Source organism: Dioscorea cayenensis, chromosome 8, assembly GCF_009730915.1.
Source record: "Dioscorea cayenensis subsp. rotundata cultivar TDr96_F1 chromosome 8, TDr96_F1_v2_PseudoChromosome.rev07_lg8_w22 25.fasta, whole genome shotgun sequence".
NCBI classification, from domain to species: Eukaryota; Viridiplantae; Streptophyta; class Magnoliopsida; order Dioscoreales; family Dioscoreaceae; genus Dioscorea; species Dioscorea cayenensis.
Window position 1 is genome coordinate 16,078,662 of NC_052478.1, and position 27,775 is coordinate 16,106,436.

The 27,775-nt window shown below is 37.7% G+C and overlaps 1 protein-coding gene and 1 non-coding gene across 2 annotated transcripts; both read left to right on the forward strand.

Annotated features, from left to right (window-relative positions):
- The first annotated feature begins 1,738 nt into the window (after positions 1–1,738).
- LOC120267786 (jacalin-related lectin 19-like) lies at positions 1,739–2,667 on the forward strand. The gene is made up of 3 exons (XM_039275470.1): positions 1,739–1,830; positions 1,926–2,153; positions 2,231–2,667. Exons 1-3 carry the CDS (start codon positions 1,828–1,830, stop codon positions 2,597–2,599), a joined length of 600 nt encoding a protein of 199 aa, XP_039131404.1. The 5' UTR covers positions 1,739–1,827; the 3' UTR covers positions 2,600–2,667.
- A 4,267-nt stretch (positions 2,668–6,934) lies between these two features.
- Positions 6,935–7,040, forward strand: LOC120268158. The gene has a single exon (XR_005538828.1). It is a non-coding gene; the product is annotated as a small nucleolar RNA R71 (small nucleolar RNA).
- Positions 7,041–27,775: the final 20,735 nt, after the last annotated feature.

Sequence of the window (27,775 nt, forward strand, 5' to 3'; positions counted from 1 at the left end):
AATCGAATCGCAGATTTCGTCTTGTAGAACCAGGGATGGCACTGTGGTGGTTGCTGTACCTCACCCCACCACACATACCACATACCATGTCCCAAACTCTGCCCTGCCTGCCATGGTTTGATCCTCTCTTGGCCCGCCCCTCCTTGCCCCACTTTTCATTTTTTGCAAGAAAATAGATACTTTAACACATTTTTGTTTATTTACATCAATAATTAGAACCTTTATAATGCTAAATTAAATAAAAATATTACAAGATATATAAGTAATTTCCCTTTGGGAATGGAGTGGGGTGAGGCAAGATATAACCAACCCCCCAACCACCCAACCAAAAAAAAAAAAGGTTCGTGCATATCGAGTCAAAAACCACGGGTTAGCTTGGATTTTTTTCATTCCTAGGGGGAGGCCATAATTACTATGAGTTTTGCAACATTTGTTATGTGGTGTCACATAATATGCGATACATTTTCAAAAGTGTCGCAACAATTTACAACGCTCAAAATTTCAACACTTCTTAATACTTTAATACACATATACCTTCTCCCTGTTTGAGCTAAGGTTTAAACCTGCCTCATCATAAAGGACATCTACGAATATCCTACTCAAGGGACCTATATCACAGATTTTGTCGTAGATTAGATTTTGTAATACATTTTGGTGATTTGAAATGACAAATATAATGTTTTTCTCTGGTAGCCATTATATGACCAGAAAATCTCAATAAATATCTATTTAACTTTGAAAACTAGTTCACATAAGTCTAACCTTTATAATGAAATAATTAACTAGCAAGTTCAAAAATACAATGAAGAAGTAATATGTCTAAACATTTTTATCAGCTATCTAACTAAAATTTAATTTGTCTTGAGAAATCTTACTTCATGGATTTTTTTTTTCAACACAGTTAAAGAGTTATATGTTATCAAAATCTTATAATATCGCACTTAATTTAATGAGTCTTTAGCTAGATAGCCAGAGATGAGATACCAACATCCAAATTGTTTGACGAGACCACCCAGCTGGCAAAGTTTTGCTAAGCACTAGAAAAAAGAAAAAATATTTTAAAGAAAAAGTGGGGGAACAGGAACAACTAATCAATGTGCATTTCTTTCACATTAGAATTGTTTGTTAAACAACCAACTTTTAGCCTCATCGAAAAACCACTTTATACTGTTTTTTTTTTATAACTCAATCCAAGCATTGTTTTTTTTAAACCACTTAATTAACATGCATCTAGTCATTATGTGGGTTATCCTCATTTCTTTAAAAAAATATAATAAAAAAAATCTAGTTAAGAGAAAATAATGAACACAAACAATGCCTCTCAGTTCCTAAAGTTATGGACCCCTAAAGTTAATTTAAATTTTGTCTTAAATTAAAATCATTATGGAGTTAATTTAAAATTTAAATTATATTCAAATTAACATGCAAAATATACAACAAAGACACTCAACGATATAAAAGTTGATTTTCACTGGACATCCATTCACCAAAATCATGAAATAAAATATAAATTTACCGTTTCCGTCTGTTTCAATTGTTCAATTTTTTTTTTTAAATAATTATCAAGAGCTAATTTGTGATCCTTTTCTTAAGTTTGAAGTAATACTTTAAATCACAGTTCCGATCATTTAACAAGTGAGGTGCACTTGAGAACTTTTTTCAAAGTAGTTAGACTTTTGATGCCAAGATAGGCTCCATTTAATATTGAAAGTGGAGAAGATGGAAGACCTGCAAGACCTAGCCTTACTGGTTAACATATTTTGTGTTTGTATATATAACAGAAGAATTCTCTAACTTTTCTTGTCTCAAGTCTTTGCTCTTCCAAAAATGGTGAGTGATTACAATATTCTGTTTTTGCTTTTTCCTCTTTTAATTTTTCCCAAAGCTCCACTGACGTGTTTTTTTCTTCAAATTCTCATGTTCAGGATGGTATGAGACTAGGTGAAGATTTGGAGAGTTATTTCATTTTGAGGTGCAGAGGAAACAGAGAAAAAAATAAGGGAAACGAATGGAGTGATGGAATGGGAGGACAGGTGAAACAAATTTGCATTTGGTATGATGATTTGATCTATGGTATTCAAGTCTCATATGAGAGAAATGGGAATATTTTTCATTCACCAAGGCATGGTGGCAATGAAGGAAATTTTGAACAGGTTAAGTCACTCTCCCAATTTGAAGAGGTTAATTAATAAGGTTAGAATATTTAATATTTAACTTGTTACATTTGTAGATACTTTTGAATGAGCCAATCACTTGTGTGAGGGGACATTATGGATCATGGACGTGGACGGATGATAATTTTCCCTATGTAGAGAATGCACCCTATGTCAACACTGTACTGATCAAATCACTTACCTTTGAAACCGGTAAAGCCACACATGGACCATTTGGGAAAGAAATCGGCATCCCCTTTAGGTTCAAGATGGCTACCGGGTGTGCCGGATTCCATGGCCGGTCATCTTCCGATAAGGATCATGGTGTGCTCCTGGCTGTTGGCATCTATGTTAGAAGTTCCACCATTAAACCAACCTCAGATGTTTTTTCTCACATAATTGCACCGGTTCCTTCCGTAATCCATGCAAACGAAGACAATGAATGATGACCAATGTCAATGTTGTTTAATATATGATAGTGTGTGTTTGTGTTTGTGGTCAATGATCATTTAGAAACGGTCATCACTATCTATATGTTTTTATTAAAAAAAATACTTTAAGTTGATTTTCATGTATTAGAATATATAAGAAAAAAAAATTATGAGGGTATATTAGCAACTATCCAGTTTGCAAAACTACGCAAGAAAGTTTTTGTTATTTTATTCAGTTAAGAGTATTTTCTTAATCATTAGTAAAATTTATCCATAAATGCGTGTGATTTGTCTTCTAAATCAATATTTAATTAAAAATACCTCCCCCTTTCTATTAATGTAGTTGATAACCAGTTCGTTAACAAAAAGCTTATTTGCCAGTTTTAGTGACACTGTTGGAGAAAATTATCAAAGCAATCCATTCTTCTTTAAATACCTTCCGAAGGAAATCCTTAATTCTCAACTGAAGATCCCCTCTTTCTCTCATAAGTGGATGAAATGTATTTTGAAACCATGGTTGACCAGGCCGGTTAGACCCTGGTTGACCAGGCTCAACTGGACCCAGCAATGTTATCGGTTGGGTTAATCCAGATTTATAAATCATACACATTATTTAATTTAATTTTTTTGTTTTAGATTTTTATGTTAGTAGTTGTTAAGTGTTTTGATTAAAAGTGAGGTCTTGGTTTTAAATTTTAAAGAATGCATTATTTTTAGAGTGATGCTATTTTTACCAAATAGGTTTCCTGAATGATGTGGATGTCAACTTATCATCCATATTGTGGACCCCACTGCCTTATTAGATCCTAGCCATTTATGGAAATTTTTTTAAGCATAGCCATCGATTTGTTTTAAATTTTATAACCTTTGTTCTTATCCCTAGCAGTTACCAAATATCACGATCTGACTACATCTCCACCGCCCACGATCTTCTATTGCTGTAGAAAAAAAAACTCCCAATCTCCCTTTGGTTTCCTTCATGGTGGTGCCACCGACAAGGACTAGTGGATCTTATTATTGATGCTTGTTGGCTCTAGATTTCTTCCTTTTTAAAACCCTAAAATTTGTTCCTATTTGTGATTCACCTTTAAACCTTAGATTTAGCCCTTGAGTTTCTAGGGTTTGTTCCCAATTTATAGTTGAAGGAATTTTGTTCCTCTTTCGATGTGTGCACCTAAGCATATTCTTAAAATCTTTGACCATGATGTTTTATGGACTTAATCACGTCTCAAGGATGAGATTTTGCATGATATATTTGATGTAATGTGAAGTATAGTTGATTGAGGTATAATATTTCGCCATGAGAAAGGAATTGTTAGCTGATTTAATTTGATAGGTTTCAGATTTCCATTTTTGACAATAACAGAAATCCCTCTCCGATTTTAGGGATTTTAGAGGAATAATTTGGAGGAGAGTAAAATATGAAAGTTGTAGATTTCGATGTTACCTAAATACCTGCAAAATTTCAAATTTAATGCATCTGTAGTTTATGAGATATAGCCCTATTAGTATAATTGTCTCGGATGATATTTTTGTGTAGAACCTAAAGAATTATTGCCATTTCTGATGATCATGGAGATGGAATTAGATATGGTGAAAAGTAGAAAAGTTGTTCATTTTTGAGTTATCTAATTGTCAATAAAATTTCATTACTTTTGGAGTTGTAGGTTAAGAGAATCAAATGAATGCTATAATTTGAATAATACTCCAAATAATGTGAATTTTGAATGTGTCATAGTCTTAGGTGTCTACGTTTCTCAGGGTTACTCACAGGGGCATTCACACCCACCCTCTATTTTCTCGGGATGGCAAGGTCTTCTCTGCAGGAAATCACACGGGCATGTGGAAATTACCCATGCCCGTGTGTAATGCACAAGGTCAGACATAGGGGCAGACACACGCCCCTTTGTCTTCTCGGGATAGAGCTCTGAACGTTTGCAGAGAAACACATGCCCGTGTGAAAATTATTCACGGGCTTGTGACCTTTACAAGGTCATTCATAGGGGCAGACACATGCCCCTGTATCCTCTCGGGATGAGCTCTGAACGAAAACACACGCTCGTCTGGACATTATACATTGCCGTGTGTCTTCTCTGGATGACTTAGAAAAACTCACAGACTTTGCAGAAAATTTCTGAACATTTACACCTATTCAAAGCCTGCTTATAATATGCACAAGTAACCTAGAGAATCATGAAAAACATGCTCAAATGACCAAGAAAACTTCACCACACGCGATTAAGCACATGAAAATACCAACGATACACAAGAAAAACGTAACAATAGCGTGTAAATGATCAAGAAACCAACACTTAAGCTTTTGTTCATGTAAGTTTTAAACTAAGACCTAGAAAAATAGTAAAGACTTGGGTTGCCTCCCAAGAAGCGCTTGTTCAACGTCACTAAGCTTGACGTACCTCTCCTCACCTCACGGGGGCTCATGGATGAAGGTTTCCCTCTTACCCAAAACATGAAAGCATGATGAACATAATCTTTTGAGAATAGAGGAGGAGTTATCGAGCATGTTACCACATGAGGGTTTGTCAACCTCACTCCGTTCTTATACATCCCCATTACCCTTGGGGCGTTTCTTGTGGCGTCTCCTTGCTCGCTTCATCTTTTGGAGCACCTTTTTATCGATCTCCGGGGTAGATGGTACCTTTTCCTCTAGACCAAGCATCAAGACTTCTTCATTTTGCACTCCTTGGTCTAGCACCCCTTCATATGGGTCCAGATTTATCATTTCCTGCACATATTCATCAATTAGTTCATCGGTAGTGTCAATAAAGTAAAGAGTATCACCAAAGTTAAGAGAATGTTGCATGGCTTCGGCGAGGTGGTATGCCAACTTGTCGTCCCCAACCCTCAGTGTCAACTCCCCACCGTCCATGCCGATAAGTGCCTTGGAAGTGCGCAAGAACGGCCTCCCAAGTATCAAAGGAACATCTACATCCTCGTCGACATCCAACACTACAAAGTCCACAGGAAATATGTACTTATCAACCTTCACAAGTATGTCTTCCATAATGCTCCTCGGATGTCTAACCATTCGGTCCGCCAATTGAAGTGTCATCCAAGTGGGGCTAGGCTCTCCCGAGCCTAGCTTCTGAAAGAACGAGTATGGCATGACATTGTTACTAGACCCTGAATCAGCCAATGCTATCTCTTCACCCATATTACCAATGTTGCACAAAATAACAAAGCTTCCGGGGTCTTTCTTCTTGTTCGGCATATTCTTTGCAAAACCGCCGAAGAAGAGGCATCTAAGATCACCGATGCACTCTCCTCCAACTTCCTCTTGTTGGTCAAAAGATCTTACAAAAACTTTGCATACCGAGGCATTTAGGACAACACCTCCACAAAATGAATGTTGATGTGCAATCGCTTGAATAGACCCAAGAACTTCTTGTATTTTTCATTATTTTGGTCGTTCTTCAACCTTGACGGATAAGGGATTCTTGGCTTGTAAGGTGGGGTTGCTACCTCTTTCTCCTTGTTTGCTCTCTCCTCAACCTCCATGACCTCGGGTGCTTCAACATTGGTTTTCTCACTTGGAAACATACCCTCAACCTCACGACCACTTCTCAAAGTGATCGCCTTCAGATGTTCTCCTGGATTGGTTTCAGTGTTGCTAGGTAAACTCCCTTGAGGTCTCTCTGATAGAGACATCGTAATTTGCCCCACTTGATTCTCCAAGTTATACAATGAAGCGGTGTGGTTGTGAAGTGTGGCTTCAATCGATTAAAATCTTGTATCTGATGACTGGACGAATCTCGTCAAAGCTTTCTCTAAATTGGCCATCCGGGATTCCAATCCTGAAACTCGGTTCTCCATGTTCGGGGCTTGTTGTTGTTGAAAACCCGGTGGTGCCATAGCCTTTTGTTGTCCTTGGTTATTCTAAGAAAAGTTGGGATGACTTCTCCATCCTAGGTTGTAGGTGTTGCTATAAGGATTGCCTTGTCCTCTTCCCCAATTGGCTACAAAGTCTACTTGTTCAGTTGGGGCTGCAGTTGCAATCAAAACAGGACAATCGGATGGCATATGTGAACCCCCACAACCATCACAACTTGTGATTGCGGCTACCCTTGGTGAAGTCAATGTATCTAATTTCTTGTCCAATGCCTCTACTTGGGCTGCCAAAGATGTAACCGCATCAATTTCATGGAGTCCGGCCACTTTCTTCATTTCTCTTGCATTCCATTAGTAGCTATTCAAACCCATTTCTTCAATCAATTGCCTAGCTTCTTCGGGAGTCTTGTTCCTCGTTGTACCTCCTGCGGCAGCATCTAGAAGTTGTTTGTTGCTTGAGCTCAACTTGTTATAAAATATATTAATGATCATCCACTTGGGAACCCATGTTGTGGAAACTTCCGCAAAAGGACCTTGAATCATTCCCAAGTCTCAAACAAAGTTTCAAGCTCCATCTAAAAAAATGAAGATATGTCATTGTGAAGCTTTGCCGATTTTCCCATAGGGAAGTACCTTGCAAGGAAAGCTTCGACCATTTCATTCCATATTGTGATGGAAGCTCTTGGCAATGAATGGAGCCACTGTTTGGCCCTTCCTTTCTAAGAGAATGGGAAAGCCCTCAAGCGAATTGCATCATCAGAAACCCCAATGATCTTCAACATGTCACACACTTGAAGGAAATTCTCAATATGATTGTTCGGGTCTTCATCGGTTAACCCATTAAATTGTGCGGACTATTGAACCATCTGAATAAAGGCCGGCTTTAACTCAAAATTCTGGGCTGCTACAGGTGGCCTCACAATGCTCGATTGCGTCCCATTAATAGTAGGTCCAACAAAATCTAAAAGAGTTCTTCGTTGGCCCTCTTGTTCAGCCATGTTTTAGTATCCTTCACCCTCTATTTCAGTTGAATGATTCTGTTCTTGCACAGGTTCTTTACCCCTTCTACAAAGTGTTCGTTCAAGTTCAGGATCTCCTTCAGCCAATGTCGAAGGGTTCCCTCAGGTCATAACCTGGAGATACTACAAAAAAAATAAATAAAGAAAAACAAATCAGAACCATGATAGAATAAGAAAATGTGAAATAGAGTAAATGATGAATAGCTAAAATAGCAAAGTGGAAGGTGTTTCTAAAACACCTATTCCCTGGAAACGGCACTAAAAACTTGACACACCCCTTGCGTGTGACCCGTAAGTACATGGGTTTGTCAAAGTAATAACACCCCGGTGAGTGGGAAGTCGAATCCACAAGGAATAGTGATAAAAAACACAAAGATTGCTATTTAACTAAAGTGAAAATGAATCATGTGAACAAAATCAATATATAAGAACTAAAGAAAATAAGAAAGATAGAGGCAATAAAATGAGAGGAAAGGCAATCGATAAAAAATGGGGCACTCCGACATTGCTCCCCCTATGATTATTGCTTCAAGTGCAAGACCAACTATTATGTCTCCTAACTAATGCTTAATGAGTCATGGAAATCCTAAAATACACGGTCCCAAACCTAAGGTCAACCATGACTAACTCTACACTATGCCCTAGTGGAGAAATCAATCAGTCTCAATACCTCACACTATGTATAGTTGCAAGAAGCTCTAGGGATTCCAAGTGATAAACCCTATTTCCTAATATAATTCTAACCCTTTGGTCCAGTTGAAAGACCCCTAGTAACAATTAAGCCCTAGCACTAAGGATTACTTCAACGCTTCACTCTGTTGCTCGCTCAACTAAGCCCACCAGAGTTCCTCCCTTAGAACTTCACTCTATTGTGACCGCAAAGAACTCTTGGAACGCGAAGCTAGGATTAATCACAATGAAGGGAAAAAGGGTGCTCCGCTACCTCTCGACTCACCCTCTCGACCCTCTCCAATCTTGCTTTGTCTAACCCTCATGGTGTGTCACTCACTCACATGGAGTACCAATGTAGACTCTCAACCCTAGTGCCACTCTACGGGAGAAATCATTCAACAAGCATTCAAGATTGGAACTCAATTAAAGACATCAATAACAAAAAGCATAATAAAAGATCAATGAAAAATAACATTCTAGGGTATACAAGTCCAAGTACCCACTAGGGATTTAGCTCTCCATGGAGCAAGATACAATCAATAATGAAATCAAAAGTAAAAACATGCAATCCATAAGTAAAACCCCCTTGGTATTCATGTCGATGGTCTTGTGGAGTAGCCTTGTCTTGTCCAAAGGTTCCCTTGTCAAGCCTAGGGCACACCATGCAAATCGGTGACGACGAAAGCTCCCCCAATAACTCTCTTCCAAAGGAACGCGGTGTTGATGGCCGTAGAACCACTCCAGAAACCTTGTCAAAACCCATCTAAACTTTAGCCACAGGCCTCTCCAAAGTTTTGGAAAAGATGGAGAAAAGATGGAAAAAAAAGATTCCCAAATCAATACAAGTCGCGGCTTTATAAAGGGCTGAAATCGAGAGTCCAGACGGGCGTGTGGAATTTCCTCATGGCCGAGTGAATCTACAGGAATATGATTTTCTATGCCCTATGAATAGTAAATGCTACAATAAACTGCTACATTGGATTACTACATTAACCTGCTAAAGTACTCTGCAAAAACACTCCCGAATCCACATTTTTCATTGAGGCAACATAAACGGGCACACATCTATGCCGTAGATCGGGTCGCTTCTTTAATAAGGGATAACATTGATGAAGATCTTTCTAGCACTGCACAAGTCGGAATACGCAAATGTGACTGCCTTTGTTCCCCTCCAAACCATGTAATTTCTTGAGCTCATGGAGGTTGGCACATATTCACATATTATCGAGCACAACTTGTGTCTTCATGTTTGTTCACTCTAAGATTCTATCAACAAAGTACAATCGCAATCTACTTTGGCTTCCTTCCACTACATTTGGCTCCACAACCCTACATGCACAAAAGAACACAAAAACACATGTATTAGCCATAAAATCTGAGAAAAGAAATGCTTATCGTAAGAAAAGAATACTTTGTATTACTAATACACAAGCACTTATCAGTAGCCATCACATGTCCGACCTTTCTGCCAATCTTTTATCTCTTCTTAAACAAACTTTAGAAGACTTTTATCAATTCCTCCTTATGTGGTGTGTTGGAGTTCTGCCGGTTATCCAAGAAGGTAACAATTTATTTTTCATATAAGACTCATTTTAATATCATCTCGGTGAGAGATAGTAACAATTTATTTTTATGTAGGTTTACTATGGAGAGTTTTTGTGCTATTGCTAGATACAAAGGGGACGAACTGGTGTTAATGTTCACGGCGCTGACTCCTTGGGAATCAATCTTGGCGGAGACATGTGAGCGACGGGGTCTCGATGATTCCCATGTCAGGGTGAAGTTTGTTCACACCTGATGCACATTATATCGGACAAAGTTTATAGCCGCTGACCATTTTAGAGATGTAATCTGAAAGTTTTGTCATTGGATATCGGACAATGTTGATTCATTCCGTGTATTTGATCTGATGTATTTCATGATTTTTTTTTGTTTACTTACTTCATTTAACGAGTAACATAAACTGTTCTTGCTTGAACTAACGCGTTATTGTTTAAAATTAATTATTCCTGTTTAAGTTTTAGGGTTACCATTTAAAATTAATTATTTCTGTTTAACTTTTAGGGACTTCATTTGATAATGCTTTATAATGTTGTTATCATTAAAAATGTTTGTTTCTGTTTAAATTTCAGGATCTTCGCTTAATAGTAACTTATAATGTTTAATTGATAGTGTTTTTCGATCAATTCATCTTATGTTTCACTTTATAAGAATAAAAAAGTAAATGTATCTTATGTTTACTTTCATTGTTTATTGGCTTTTAACAAATTGACTGGAGAAAGGCACATATATGAATAATTCAAGCAAAGTATTGATCAGTGATCCAAACTAGCACTTGAGCAAATCTTAAAGTTGTAATTTGCTTACAAGGAAACCATTAACCTTGAAAGTAATGATTGACTTCCTCCTTTATTATTGTCATAGATTCTATACATTCTTTAGAAATTTGTACATGTGAAACAAATCAAATGATCTGAATGATGAAATATAGACATGCAAAAAAAAAATTATAAATGAATCAGACTTGGTAGAATGATACATAAATATCAGAAAGTTATTAATTACTAGAACACAAGAAAATGGAATTATGCAATCTAGTTTTACCAGCTTTTGATTGTTTTTGATTAAGTTTTAAGGTTGCCGTTTAAAATTAATGGTTTCTGTTTAACTTTTAGGGACTTTGTTTGATAGTGCTTTATAATGTTGTTATCATTAAAAATGTTTGTTTCTGTTTAAATTTCAGCGCCTTTGCTTAATAGTGACTTATAATGTCTAATTGATAGTGCTTTTCGACCAATTCATCTTATGTTTCATTTTATAAGAATAAAAAAAATAAATGTATCTTATGTTTACTTACATTGTTTATTGGCTTTTAACAAATTGACTGGAGAAAAGCACATATATGAATAATGCAAGCAAAGTATTGATCAGTGATCCAAGCTAGCACTTGAGCAAATCTTAAAGTAGTAATTTGCTTGCAAGAAAACCATTAAACATGAATGTAATGATTGACTTCCTCCTTGATCACTATCGTAGATTTTACACATTTTTCAGAAATATGTACATGTGAAACAAATCAAATGATCTGAATGATGAAATATAGGCATGAAAAAAAAATTAGACTAGGTAGAATGATACATAAATAATAGAAAGTTATTAATTACTAGAACACAAGAAAATGGAATTATGCAATCTAGTTTTACCAGCTTTTGATTGTTTTTGTTTAAGTTTTAAGATTACCATTTAAAATTAATTGTTTATGTTTAACTTTTAAGGTTACCGTTTAAAATTAATTGTTTCTATTCAACTTTTAGGGACTTCGTTTGATAGTGTTTTATAATGTCGTTATCATTAAAAATGTTTGTTTCTATTTAAATTTTAGGGTCATCGCTTAATAGTGACTTATAATGTATAATTGTTTGTGTTCTATATGTTCAAGTTGATGCGCATGTTATGCACCCGGCATGAGTAGTCGAACAAATGGAATACCAACTTATGCCACGACATTTATAACAGGCTACTTTACTAATCAAACCGCCATAAAAACCACAGAATGTAAAAATAAAACAAAACTCTAAAACTTTTTCAACGGCGTCCACCTTGCCTCAATACCTTAGAGCGTAAGTTCTCCTGTGATCGAGTGGTGGAACAAAATTCCGATCCTATAGAAGATGTCCAGCAATGACAACCTTGGCAAAAAGGGAAAAGACAAAGAGGCTAGTAGAGGAAATATCAAATAACCGGTGCCAATAATGGTGTTCTCTCGGGATTACAAAAAAAAAGGGAGCCATTAATGATATCCAGCAACTTCCCAAGCAAGGAAAAAGACAAGGGACAATTTCGTCCAAAAAATTCAAAACTAACTCTGTTAACCACCATTACATGCTGGGGGGTTTGAAAATCATTGAATTAAAAAAGGAAGGGACTTTTAGGGATACTCAAACTTAGAGGGAGAATTTGTACATATTGCAAACTTCCGGGGTGCTTTTGGCAATTAACACTATATATTATGATAATTTTGAAATATAATTTGAATTAGAACTTTATTTATTTTTGTTAGAATAATAGAGGATCCACAGGGGAAAACCAAGAGAGCAATAAGACAATAAAAAACACACAAGATTTACGAGGATTGACAATGTGCCTATGTCCTCGGGAGTGGAGCGGTCGTATTCCTCTTATTCACTCATCTCTCCTTTTTAGTTGAGACAAAATATCAGGGTTACAAGTATTTATAGGTCGAAACCTAAACCTATCTAGACCCTAACCCTATCTGGATCCTAAACATATCCAGATTCTAAACCTATCCAAATACAAATCCTATCCAGATACAATTTACAAGATTATCAAATCATAATCCTAACTAGATACAAATTACCCTTGTATCCTACTACGGGGGTGTTTCCCTCGCACAACCAACTTATCAAATTGATGCTCCCCCAATATGATAGATGCTGTCACGCACTCCACTCCGTTCTCACATCAGCTCGTTTATTTGTGTATATGATCCATACACAAGAATCTCCACCTTGACGAATATACCCCATGAAGATATAAACCAGGGAACTCCTCATCATCTAGATAGGTTGAGTGACATGTCTCCTTAGCATTAGAGACATTGATCAAGTCCAAGCAATGCTCGAACTTCCCTGTAGTGATTTCCTTGATCTAATTTTGTAACTACAACAACAACTCCACCTACAACTGTATTTCCCATCAGCATATAGATATTCCTTGCACTCATTTCTCCTTTCATTACTATCAAACAATCCTTACTCACCGTAATGCAATCTTTTTCGGTTTTATAGCCAAAACCGTTTCCATGCAAAGTACCCAAAGAAGTCAAATTCTTCTTTAATTCTGGAACACGTCGAACATCACACAAAGTACGAACAACACCATTATACATCCGAATCTTGATCTGCCCTTTTCCAACAATAACACATGTTTTATCATTGCCCATGTAGACAAAACCAAAATCCCTTAATTTGTATGAATCAAACCAGTCCTTGTTCCATGTCATGTGAAACGAACATCCCGTATCCAAAATCCATGAATCTGAGGTTTGACATGATGAAACTGAAAGCAGATCCCCATCACTACAGTCTGAATCATCGCGCTGGATCACATTAGTAAACTATGATGAATTACTATTCCTTTCATCAATCTGTTGCTTCCTGTTTGGATAGTCTTTTCTAATATGTCTCATCTGATGGCACTTATAACATTGAATAGATCTTCTGACTCTAGGATTCCTTTTGCTAAAACCATCTTTCCCTTGCCTTCTCCCATTTTCCTGGTTCCCTTTCACATACAATGCTTCCGTTTGAGAACCTTCAGCATTATTTTACTTCCGCTGATTGTGGGCCAACAACGCCATAGTGATTTCTTCTACTTTGAGCGAATCTTTCCCCCATATGAGTGTAGTCACCAGATGCTTATACAAAGGAGGCAAAGAACACACCAAAATCATCACTTTGTCTTCATCTTCAATCCCGACCTCAATTCTCTGCAAATCACAGACTATGTGATTGAAAAAATTGATATGTTGTACCAATTCTGCACCTTCCTGCATCTTCAGGCTGTACAGTTTCTGTTTCAGATACAACTTATTTGTTAGAGATTTTGACATATATCGACTCTCCAATTTCCTCCAGACCTCCACTAGAGATGAGAGATCCATGATGAGATACATAACATCATCCGCTAAACACAACCGAATAAGTTCCGTCGTTTTTGTTTGTAAATCCAACCAAACTTGGTCTTCCAAACCTTGAGGTTTTGTCTCTTTCAATGCTTTTAACATCACCTGCTACACTAGCAAATCCTTTACCCTCTGCTGCCACTATATGAAATTCCCAGTTCCATCGAATCTTTCCACATCAAATTTTTGTAACAGAGTTCATCTTGCCAATGAAACCTCTCTCTGATACCACTTGTTAGAATAATAGAGGGTCCGCAGTGGAAAACTAAGAGAGTAATGAGATAATAAAAAAAACTCACAAGATTTACAAGGTTCGGCAATGTGCCTACGTCCTCGGCAGTGGAGCGGTCGTATTCCTCTTATTCACTCGTCTCTCTTTTTCAATTGAGAAAAAATTCCAGGGTTACAAGAATTTATAGGTAAAAATCTAAACTTATCCAAATACAAACCTATCTGGATCCTAAACATATCCAGATTTTAATCCTATCCAGATACAAATCATATCCGGATATAATTTATAAGATTATCAAATCATAATCCTAACCAGATACAAATTACGCTTGTATCCTAATGCGGGGGCGTTCCCCCGGTACCACCAACCTATCAAACTGATGCTCCCCCAATATGATAGATGTTGTTGCGCCACTTCACTCCGTTCTCACATCTGCTCGTTTATTTGTGTATATAAGCCATACACAATAATTTTATTGATAAGGAAAAAAAAATCAAAATCTTTTCCAAAATAAAAAATATAATCACTTGGAAAATAGAAAACTTAATTAGATAAAAAATAGTAAAAAAATACCAACCATATAATAATAATAATAATAATAATAATAATATTATTATTATTATTATTAATAATAAATCATGATGCAACAAGTAAACACATTTAATCTAATCAATTATAATGTCCTTGGGTAGATTAGCCCTTGAAAACAAAAAATCTAATAAACTCTCAAATTAAGATAATAAAAAAATAACATTTTATTGAAAAAAAATAACATGAATTTGTCATTGAAGAATTGGATGAAAATTTGCAATAGTGACTCAATTACCAAACTACGAAACAAAAACATCTGTTTATCACAACCATAACACTAACTACTAAAACACATTCAGTTTAATCACATCTATTTAATTCAACCAAATAAGGAACAACTGTTAGTTCTGCCGGTGTGGTTTGTGGGTTTGGAAAATACTCAAACACTCGAGGAAATCTCACACAAATCAGAACAAAATAAGACACAAGAAATTGGTAATCCAGTTCGGCGTCCACTCACCTACGTCTGAGGGGCCAAACCCAGAGATAAACAATCCACTAAAAGAGGTAAAAATACATGAGTACAAATACTTTGCCACTCAAGCTCACAAATGAAGATCACTATCCTCTCTAGATTGTCTAGTTCACACACTCTCTCTAGAGCCAGTTGTGCACCATAATCTCAGAGAAAGGTAGCTTATATAGACGCCTCAACGTCCCAAATATAGCCCATACCTCTTTTAGAATCTCCGCAGCTACTAACTTTAGAACCTTCCAAAATTAGATGTTGCAACTCCTGTTATAACATAACTTGAAACTGACCCTAATTGCTGACTTGATTGAGTTCTGGTTACATTGTGAACGACTTCAAGACCCATCAACCTCTCTGTCATGCTTAGTCCGAATCGGTGCAGCCATATCTCCAGATCCTAATTACCGGCAACTAGCCTACCTCCTCAGTTCCTCACACCCAGTCCCCTCGTAAGGGGGCATGTCTTTGTGCATCTTCACAAAACTTTCCAAACTTGATCTTTGATTCACCCAATTTTGGCCTTCAAAGATTTTCTAAACTTGATCTTCAATTCACCCAAATTTGGTCTTCAATCAATCATGTCATTCATGCCAACAATAGGCATGTCTTCAATCATACCCTTCACAGTCTTCAATCATACTTATTAAGGATCTTCAAATCATACCTTCAATAGACTTTAATCATACCATTGATAGATATTTCTTCAATTAAGCTCCATCCATATTTAGTCTTCAATCAAATCTCCTAAATATGGTCTTGATAAGATCTTGCCTCCAAGTTGTTGCTTGCTTGATCTAATTGTCAAAAATACAATTGTCTTCTTTTAGCCTTCATGATGGTTACTCCTCAAGTTGTAACACATATCAAAAATAGCTCCTTCAAGATCTTCCTAGATATTTTACATCCAAGCCAAGCCTCCTTACCACCCCATCATACTTCCCATGTCATTATCAATGCCACATCACAATAGTTGCCATGTCGCCTTGACTTGGTGTCAAATCATGCCAATTAAAGTGCTTTTGCACTAACAATAACCATATCATAACAGAAAAGAACATAAGACAAGATGTAAAACACACTAGTCTTTAATCACATCCAACTCATCTTGATAAGAACTAAGTCATGCCCAAAATATTGATATGCATAATCTAATTAAATATTGAATTAATACTAAATTTTTGAGAACCGAATCGAGTTAATTCAAATTAGTCTTAAATCTTGGTTTATATTTTACACTATTTTTTTTTATAAAGTCATTAAATATATACTTATGATTTACTTCATCCATATACATGCTTATACTTAAAAATATAATAATTTGTTATATGATATTAAAAGACATTGGATTTGTCAAGATTAATGTTATTTGTTGGTACCTAGAAATTATTAAAACAATATTTGTTTTATGTACTTTGTATTATTTATTTTCAAATTCTTAGCAATTTATAGTACATATTATATATTTATATATAATTCAAATTATAAAAAATATATTATTTATAACCTGGTTAACCCCTAGTTAACACCTATTTGATGACTAATCTATGACCCAGAAGCAGTCCCTAACAGCTCTCTCAAATTGGGTTTCAAAACATTGGTTGAAATATTTCTATTGTATCTTATTGATTACCCATTTTGATTAAATTGTGTAAGTTAATTTTATTATATCTAAATTTGGATTCACATGTAAAAGAAATTGAAGATAATCTATTAGGTTTCATCTTTATAGCTGGTGCGCGCTTCACATGAAGTATAGTAAATGATTTCCAACTTTTAAGAATAAGATCATGAATGCATTTTTGTAATGAGTCTACATGGTTCTAATATAGGAAAACTTCAGATCCAAATAGCAAATGAAAATTTAACTTTCTGCTAGGTATTATCCATGGATGATCATTCAATATTTGTGTATAACAAGGAAACGGACTACCAACAAAGCACCAATATTCGTGCAACCTGATTTTAATACACTCTAGATAGTTTCCTTTGATGCTCTATCTGCCTACTTCGGGATTAGAATTCTTTATATTAATCAAGGGCTTAGATCTAAGTCAGATGAATGGCTCTGTCTGTTGCTTAGATGAACGACAGAAAAGAGAGGGAGGGGTGATTCTTCGAGAAATCATGAAACACCCATGTTCAAACGTAGGAGAAGAAAGGAGAAGGAGAGAAGAATCTTGAGATGATAAAATTGGATCTGATTCTCATTTCAATTGAATTAAATGTTTATAGCTATCACTGGTTTATATAGAGACAAAAATATAACAACCTTGATGATGTGGCCTATTATAAAATGTAAACCAATAACTAATGTAATTAAAGCTGAGCTAGTTGCTGAGTTATCTACAACCAACTAACTTGACTAAAATTCAAATAGAGCTTTATTTTTCATTCAAAATAGAAAGAGCTTCAATGAGATTCAGCAGCAGCTTTGGACATCCATCTTTAGACCTTTCTTAGACTCCAAGCTTCAGCATCTGAACTTTGCCTTCATCTCTAACATCCCCCCCCCCCACCCTTTTCCCCTCAAGTTGGTGGGTGTGAAGAAGCATGAAACACTCCCAACTTAGAAATTTGATGCTGATGTTAAGGTCCAGATAAACTCTTTATAAAGACATCTGCTAATTGTTGTTTGGATGGAACATGATGTAAACTAATCAGACTTCTTTGTAATTGCTCTCAAGCATAATGGCAATCAATTTTTATGTGTTTTTTCTCTCATGAAAAACTAGATTTTTGGTTATATAAATTGCTGCTTGATTATCACATTTAAGAGCAATTGGTGTAACAGTAGGGACTGTTAATCCAAGCAATAATCTACTTAACCAAGCCAGTTTAGAACAAACATTTCTCAATGATCTGTATTCAGCTTCTGCTGAAGAGAGGGCAACAACATGTTGCTTCTTTGATTTCCATGATAAAGGAGTACATGCAAGTGCAATGTAAAAACCACTAATAAGCTGTCATGTGTTTGGGCAAGAAGCTCAATTATAATTACAATAGGCCACAAGTGTATAATTAGAATGTGTATTCAGAAAAATTCCTTGTCTTGGATTTAAACCAATGTATCTGAGATTGTGTATTGCTGTTTCCATGTGATATTGTCTCGGGGAAGCCATAAATTGGCTTAAATATTGAATTGCAAATGTTATGTCAAGCCTGGTGTGTGTAAGATAGTTGAGTTTACCAACTAAGCACCTATATTCTGCAAGATCAGTAACAAGAAGATTGTTGACAAGTGCTTCTGTATAAGTAATACAAAATATACTTTTCTTACATTGAGCATTACTTTTATCAGATTTTATAGCTCATTCGTGTGTATTTGTGTTCTTTTGTGCATTTAGGGTTGTGGAGACAAGTTTGGAAGAAAGGAAGCAAAAGTAGATAGTGGACGCGATTGTTGATAAATTTTTTGTATCGAACATGGGTCAAGGCACAAGTTGTGCTCATAGACATGTCCGTGTGTGCCAACCTCCATTATGCTCAAGTGAATAAACAAAGTGGAGGGGCACAAAGGTAGTCACACTCATATGTTTTGACTTGTGCAACATTGTTAAGATCTTTATCAATGTGGTTTAATTGAAAACGCGACGTGATCTACCGCATGGATGTGTGCCCAATCATGCGGCCTTGATGAAAAAAGTGAATTCGGGAGCATTTTGGTGAAGCATTGTAGAAGTTTACTGTAACAAAATAATGTAATAAAATCACTGTAGTAGTTATTGTTCACAGTGCCCAGGAAAAGAGTACCTCAAAATCCACACGGCCATGTGGAAATTCCACACGCCCATATGGATGACCGATTTCAGCCCTATAAATACTAATTTGAGAGTTTTATTTGGGGATCTTCTCCCCATCTTTAACCTATCTTATGGGGAAAACGCTGCTAGGATTTGGAGAGGCTTTTGCCAGGTTTTAGGAGTGGTTCTACGGCATTCAACATTGATTCCTTTTAGAGGAAAACTATTGGGGGAGCTTTCTTCAGCATCGTTTCAGCGAGGTGTGCCCTAGGTTTGACAAAGGGGTCCTTGTAGAAGACGAGGCGGCTCCTCATGACCATCGATACAACGACAAGGGGTTTTTCTCAATGGATTGCCTGCATTTATCTTTAATTTTATCTTTAACTTTGTATTGCTCCATAGAGAGCTAAACCCCTAGTGGGTGCTTGGACTTGTAAACCCTAGGTTGATTTTGTTTCATTGATTTCTTTTATGGTTCCTTTAATTGATGTTTTAGTTGAGTTTCAATCTTGTGTACTTCTTGATTTAATTTTTCCTTAGAGTGATACTAGGATTGAGAATCTATCTAGGTAATTTTTTGAAGGGGTGACAACTTAATTAGGATTGGACTAGCGAGACTAAAAAGGGTTGAGAGGGTGAGTCGAGAGGTAGCGGAACGTCCCCTTTCCCTTCAGACATGATTTATCCTAGCTCCATGTTCCAAGAGTTCTTTACGGTCATGATAGAGTGAAGTGCTAAGAGACAAATTCTACTGGGGATTAATTGTGTGAGAAACAGAGTGAAGTGTTGAAGTAATCCTTAGTACTGGGGCTTAATCATGACTAGGCGTCTTTCGCCTGGACCAAAGGGTTAGATCTACATTAGGGAAGAGGGTTTATCATTTGGAATCCCTAGAGCTTTAAGCAGTTCTACACAGTGTGAGGCGTTAAGACTATCCCTTTCCGCCGAGGCATAATGTAAAGGGCTAGTCACGGTTGACCATAGGTTTGGGACCATGTGTCTTTGGATCTCCACGACTCATTAAATCTCAATTAAGAGACATAATATTAGCCTTGCACTTGAAACAATAGTTCTAGGGTGAGCATTATCCGAGTACCCCATTTTACCATCGATTACCTCTCCTTACTCCTCTTGCTTTCTCTTTTCTCTTTAACTTTTCTTTGCATTGATATTTTGAAGCAACATCACACTTGGTTTTCACTCTAGCTTGTAGCAACACTTTTTGTTTCATAACAACTATTCCATGTGGATTCGACTACCCAGTTACCGGGGTATTTTATTTCTTTGACGATCTGTGCACTTGCGGTACACACACGCAAGGGGTGTGTTAATTGTCATCTATGTGGAGTTTGATTCCTGCTGGTAAAGGAGTTAAGAAAGACTTGAGTTTCACACAAAGACATGAAATTTTCTCGTTGGGGGTTTCTAGTGTAGCTTAAGAAACTTGTGAGATAAAAAATGTGGAAAGCATTGAAGATCATTAATCCTAACAAGCACTAGAAGATAGTCTGGAGAAGGCCTTTGAACAAGAATCAACCCAATTCGAGGAAATTGATAGACTAAAGGAGAGCAGATTGTGACCATCCATTGAAGAACAACCCTATTTGGAACTCAAAGTTTTGCCTGCACATTTGGAATATGCTTTTTTGGTGGAAGATTCAAAGCTCCCTGTCACTGTTGCTTCAAATCTCTCTACAGATCAGAAGGACAAGCTAGTGAACATGTTGAAGAGACATAAATCTGCCATTGCTTGAAAGATTTCTGATATAAAGGGCATCAATCCCTCATTTTGCACTCATCAAATCCTAATGGAGGATAATTACAAGTCTGTGATTCAACCTCAGAGAAGATTGAACCTCAACACAAAGGATGTTGACAAGGCAGAGGTGGTAAAACTGTTGGATGCAGAGATTATTTATCCTATCTCCGATAGTGCTTGGGTGAGCCCAATTTAAGTAGTCCCAAAGAAAGGAGGGATGACAGTGTTGAAAAATGAAAGAAATGAATTAATTTTGACTGGAACAAGTACAAGTTGGCGTGTCTGCATTGATTACCGGAGGTTAAATGATGTAACTCAAAAGGGTTATTTTTCGTTGCCATTTATTAATCAGATGCTGGATCAATTGGCTGGATATAAGTTTTATTGTTTCCTTAATGGTATGTCAGGATACTTCTAGATTCCTATTGCCTCAGAAGATCAAGAGAAGACAACATTTACTTGTCCCTACGGGACTTTTGCTTATAGAAGAATGCCTTTCGGATTGTGTAATGCACCAGCGACATTCCAGCATTGCATGACCGCTATTTTTTATGATCTTTTAGAGGATATCATAGAGATGTTCATGGATGATTTCTCAGTGTTTGGTGATTCTTTCGATATTTGCTTAAGAGATTTGGAGAGAGTAATGTTGAGATACGAAGAGACAAATCTTGTTCTTAATTAGGAAAAGTGTCATTTCATGGTCCAAGAAGGCATTGTGCTTGGTCACAAGGTTTCCCAAATGGAGATGGAAGTAGACAGGACGAAGATTGAAGTTATAGATAAGGGGTTCTACAGAAGGTTCATCAAGGATTTTTTGAAGATTACTCAACCGTTGATAAAACTCCTCGAAAAGTATGCTCCTTTTGATTTCGGAAATAATTTCTTGGTTGCTTTTAATTTGTTGAAAGAGAAACTAGTGCAAGCACCAATTTTGATAACATCGGATTGGAATAAACCATTCGAGCTCATGTGCGATGTGAGTGATTATGCTATTGGAGCAGTTTTGGGGTAGAGGAAGGGTAAAAAGTTTCAACCGATATATTATGCTAGTAAAACTCTCACAAGTGCTCAAGAGAATTACACCACCACAGAGAAAAAGTTATTAGCAATCGTGTTTGCTTTTGATAAGTTCAGATCGTACCTCATCTTATCTAGGGTTACTGTATTCACAGATCACTCAGCACTTCGTTATCTCATTAACAAGGCTGATGCTAAACCAAGGTTGATTCGATGAATTCTGCTTTTGCAAGAGTTTGATATGGAGAGAGAGGTACCAAAAATGTGCTTGTAGACCATTTGTCTCGTTTAGAGGGTTGTCAAGGGCAAGAGTCATCAAATAGAGAAATTAACAATTTCTTTCCCGAGGAACATTTATATTCAGTTTAGAGTTCGGCATCTAGTGACATTCCATGGTTCGCGGATTTTGCAAATTATTTATCGGGGAAAGTTCTGAAGCAAGAGCTAACCTCCCAACAAAAGAAAAAGTTCTTTAGTGATTTAAAGAATTATTTTTGAGATGATCCATTCCTGTTTCATATTTGTGCAGATCATGTGGTCCGGAGATGAGTATCCTGGGAAGATGGATGGGACATTCTGGCATACTATCATATTTTTGAGATGACATCCTGGGAAGATGGATGTGTATCCGGAGATGTGCAGATCATATTTTTGAGTTGACCGATCGGAGGGCATTTGCTTTAAGTAGAACTACGAGAAAGCCTTCGTTGTCGGATTTTATTGGTCAACCTTGTTTCAGGACGCACACCAGTTTGTCCTTCAATGCGATAGTTGTCAAAGAGCAGGGAATCTCTCTCGATAGGATGAAATGCCTCAGAATCCAATGCAATTTTGCGAGGTATTTGATGTTGGGGCATTGACTTCATAGGGCCGTCTCTGAAATCTAATGTTAATCAATATATCCTAGTGGTCGTTGATTATGTCTTCAAATGGGTGGAGGCTCAAGCTTTGCCTACTAATGATGCTAGAATTGTGGTGAAATTTTTTAAGAGAGTTTTCACCTGATTTGGAACCCAGCGGATTATTATTAGTGATCGAGGAACTCATTTCTGCAATGCTCAGCTTGAAAAGGTATTGAAGCATTATGGAGTACATCATCACCTCGCTACTCCTTACCACCCGCAGACTAGTGGACAAGTGGAGGTCACTAACAGATAGCTTAAGAGAATCCTGACAAAATCAGTGGAATAAGGAAAGCGAGATTGGTCAGAACGATTGAATAACACACTTTGGGCTCACCGAACAACATTCAAGACTCCGATAGGGACCACTCCCTACAACTTGGTTTATGGTAAATCATGTCACTTGGCTGTGGAACTTGAGCACAAAGCATATGAGGCAATCAAGGCAATAAATCTTGATTTAAGTAAGGCGGAGGAACAAAGAATGGTTCATCTTAACGAGTTGGATGAATGGAGGTTGAAGGCATATAAGAATGCTAGGATTTACAAGGAAAGAATTCAGAAGTGACATGACATGCATATCATGAATCTAAAAGAGTTCAAAGTAGGCGATCAGGTTCTACTGTTCTATCCTCGACTGCGTTTGTTTCCAGGGAAGCTTAAGTCTAGATGGTTTGGGCCATATACTATAACTCAAGTATCACCCCAAGGGGCCGTTGAAATCACCCATCTGGAGAAATGTACATTTAAGGTGAACGGACATTGGTGCAAGCCATACTTTGGTGGTGAGGTTAGTAGCAATGACAAGGAAGTATTCTTTCTTCATGAACCCTTGTGAGGTAATGACAAGTACGTCAAGCTTAGTGACGTTAAACAAGCGCTCCTTGGGAGGTAACCAAAGTCTTTATTGCTTTTCTAGGTCTTAGTTAGTTTATGCGTGAATAAAAGCTTTAGTGTTTGTGTCTTGACTTTTACATGCTATTGCTATGTTTTTCCCATGGATCGTTGGTGTTTTATTGTGCTTCATTGTGATTGGTGAAGTTTTAGGTCATTTTAGTATGTTTTTGTGAATCTCTTGTCAGAGTTCCATTATATTTGCAGTCTCTGTATATGTATTAGTGTTGCAGAATTTTTCTGCAGAGTTTGTAATTTTTCTGAGTCATCCAGAAAAGACACATGGTCGTGTGGAATTTTCATAAGGGCGTGTGTTTTAGTTCAGAACTCAACTTCTCCATCCCGAGAAGGCACAAGGGGTGTGAATGCCCCTGTGAGCGACCTTGTGATGGCCACACGCCCTTATGGAATTTCCACAAAAGCGTGTGGATCTCTACAGAGTGAAAGGTCACCATCCTGAGAAGACACAGAGGCGTGTGGTTGCCCCTGTGGAAGGCACACAGGCGTGGGTAATTTCCACACGCCCGTGCGAAACTCTGCAGAGACAACTCTCTTTCCCGAGAGCACATAGGGGCGTGTGGCTGCCCCTGTGAGCCCCCCTCCCCCCGTGAACTACCACATGCCAGTGTGGAATTTTCATAGGTGTGTGTGGGTGTCCCTATGGGTCAAGCACACTAGCGTGGATAATTTTCACATGCTCGTGTGGATGCATTCAAAGGCTGAAATTTCTATCCCAAGAGCACACAGGGGCGTGTGGATGCCCTTGTGAAGCCCCCTGTGGAGGTAGACGGGTATGAATTATTTCTACACGCCCGTGTAGATACATATAACCAAAAGGCTGTGACTTTCTTTTAAATCTATTCGTGCCTTTTCATTTCTAAACGCTCTCTCACTCAAAGAACGTTTCCATTCATCTTCCCGACCTTTTTGCCGTCTATTTATAGAGTTTTAGGTTGTTTTTCGGCCAATTTCGAAGCTTTTGATTCTTACTTCATCGGTAAGCTTTCCCTTTCTCTTTTCTTCGCCAATCTTTTTTTCTTTTGTTTAATATGGTCGATGTTGCATGGATTGCATGTTTAAAACACTTGTGCATCATCTTAGAGTGTATTTGGAAGTAAATGAAGTGATTTATAGGAGTTTTTCTGCTTGCGGCCGTGTTGTTGTCACGCCCCGAAGATCCACATGGGAGTGTGGAATTTTCACATGACCATGTGGATTTTTACAGAATTGCATTTTAAGTTGAATTTGATCAATTTATTTTTAATTCTTGCAAGAATGGCTCCCAGATCGAAGAAAGCAGCCAGCAAGCACCCTCGTGAGCTTTCACCTGAGCAAATGGAGTTTGCTATTCCCAAACATCAGGTTCGGTTTGAGCGGTTATCGAAGCTCAGGTTTGGCCAGGCAAGATTTCCAGACTTGAGCGCATTGAGAGAGATACAGCTCGGCGATGAGATGGCTGATGTGGTTAAGGAGTTGATCTCTGTGGTAGCTGGAGGCGATTATTGTCCATTCGAGAGTCGGCTATCCGTATGCTTACTTTGGAGGTGCTAGCATCGTTTGACTTTGATCATTTGTACTCAAGTTTCGATAGCATTGACGGTATACAGTTCAGAGCCTTCAGACAATACCATAGCATGAGTGTCACACAATTCTCAATCTGACTTGGTTTGTATGATAAGGCCTACACCAACACTGAGGAGTATGAGCAGCTCCTGACTGATTATACGGGCAGTTTGACTCCTCAACATGATTACAGGACGTTGTGTGGCCAGGGTCAGTACAAGCCAGGGGTCTCCAAAGCTACGTGCCTTTCTCAGCCTCCTTATCGATATATCCACACCATTTTCAGTAGATTAGTGAACGGCCGTGGTGACAGCTTGGAGTCCTTAGTTGACAGGAGTTGCTCTATTTATATTCGATGGTACAGAGCGAGCCACTCATCTTTTGATATATCTTAGCTGAGTACTTGCGTCACAAGGGCCCGTATGCCAGAGTGGGAGTGATTTTCTACGACCCATACATCACCAGGCTCATCATGAGGATGGGTTTACTTGATGTGATTAGAGGGGCCGAGAAGATCATCGTTCCATCTTCCCTCGGCTTAGAGACGATCTGACTGATGGGGATGGTACGGAGGTACAGAGACGGTGTTTATGGATGATTATGCCCGCACCAGAGCCAGGTGAGGGTGAGGGTTACGCTACCGAGGGGTCAGCCTGCTCTTGATCCACAGAAGGAGCAAATGGAGACGGAGGCATCCCCTGCAACATAGGAGACACCACCAGTGCGGATCTTTTCTCCATCTCGAGCCTATGATCATTTGGAGATGCTCGAGAGCACTGTAGGGATGCTACAGTCAGATTTGGCTGAGGTTCGCGCAACACAGGCCGTGAACCACGCTGGGGTGATGGCGCGTTTCGACACACTTCAGCAGATTCTAGAGCGAGAGGTGACTTCACCCTTTGTACTATAGCAGTTTATTGTAACAAAACACTATAGTAAAAACACTATAATAGTTACTATTCACAGCGCGTAGGAAAAGAGTTCCTAGAAATCCACACGGCCGTGTGAAAATTCCACACGCCCGTGTGGATGCCCGATTTCATCCCTATGAATACCGCTTTGAGAGTTTTATTTGGGGATCTTCTCCCCCATCTTTGACCTATCTTTTGGTGAAAGCACGGCTAGGATTTAGAGAGGCTTTAGCTGGGTTTTAGGAGCAGTTCTACGGTATTCAACATTGATTCCTTTTGGAGGAGAACTATTGGGGGAGCTTTCATCAGCATCGATTCTTTGAGGTGTGCCCTAGGCTTAACAAAAGGGTCCTTGGAGAAGACGAGACTGCTCCTCAAGACTATCGATATAGATGACAAGGGGGTTTTCTCTATGGATTACTTGCATTTATCTTTGATTTTATCTTTGACATTGTATTGCTCCATGGAGAGCTAAACCCCTAGTGGGTGCTTGGACTTGTAAACCCTAGGATGATTTTGTTTTATTGATTTCTATTATGTTTCTTTTAATTGATGTTTTAATTGAGTGTTAATCTTGTGTTCTTGTTGATTTGATTTTCCCTTAGAGTGGCACTAGGGTTGAGAATCTATCCAGGTAATTTTTTGAAGGGGTGACAACTTAATTAGAATTGGACTAGCGAGATTAAAGAGGGTTGAGAGGGTGAGTCGAGAGGTAGCAGAACATCCTCTTTCCCTTTCAACGTGATTTATCCTACCTCCACATTCCAAGAGTTCTTTGTGGTCAAGATAGAGTGAAGTATTAAGAGACAAACTCCACTGGTTCTTAGTTGCGCGAGCAACAGAGTGTGGTGTTGAAGTAATCCTTAGTACTGGGGCTTAATCATGACTATGCGTCTTTCACTTGGACCAAAATGTTAGATCTATATTAGGGAAGAGGGTTTATCACTTGGAATCCCTAGAGCTTTAAGCAGTTCTACACAGTGTGAGGCGTCGAGAGTATCTCTTTTCGCCGAGGCATAATGTAAAGGGCTAGTCACGGTTGACCTTATGTTTGGGACCATGTGTCTTTGGATCTCCATGACTCATTAAATCTTAATTAAGAGACATAATATTAGTCTTGCCCTTGAAACAATAGTTCTAGGGTGAGCATTATCCGAGTACCCCATTTTACCATCGATTACCTCTCCTTACTCCTCTTGCTTTCTCTTTTCTCTTTTACTTTTCTTTGCATTGATATTTTGAAGCAACATCACAACTTGGTTTTCACTCTAGCTAGATAGCAACACTTTGTGTTTCTCAACAACTATTCCTTATGGATTCAACTACCCACTCACCGGGGTATTTTATTACTTCGACGACTCATGCACTTGTGGTACACACATGCAAGGGGTGTATCAATTGTCATCTATGTGGAGTTTGATTCTTGCTAGTAAAGGACATTAAGAAAGACTTGAGTTTCTCAAAATAAAAATCTGCTAGCGTATCAATGGTAAACTTTTGTTGAGTTAGCAAAATTCCATTATATTTCCTGACGGCCTCAATTCCCAAGAGAAAATAAAGACTGCCAAGATCCTTGATGTTGAATTGAGAATCAAGAAATTCCTTCAAGGATTGAGTTTCTTCTACATCTGTTCCAGTAACTAGTATATCATCCACATAAACTGCTAAAAAGACTATCAAATCACATGTCCTTTTAGTAAACAAAGAATATTCATTCTTTGACCTGATATACCCTCTGGTCTTTAAGGATTCTGAAAACTTGGAAACCTTTGCCTTGAAACCTGTTTCAGCACATATAGTGACTTTTGTAACTTGCAAACATAATTTGAATTTTTGGTAATCAATCCTTGTGGAACTTTCATA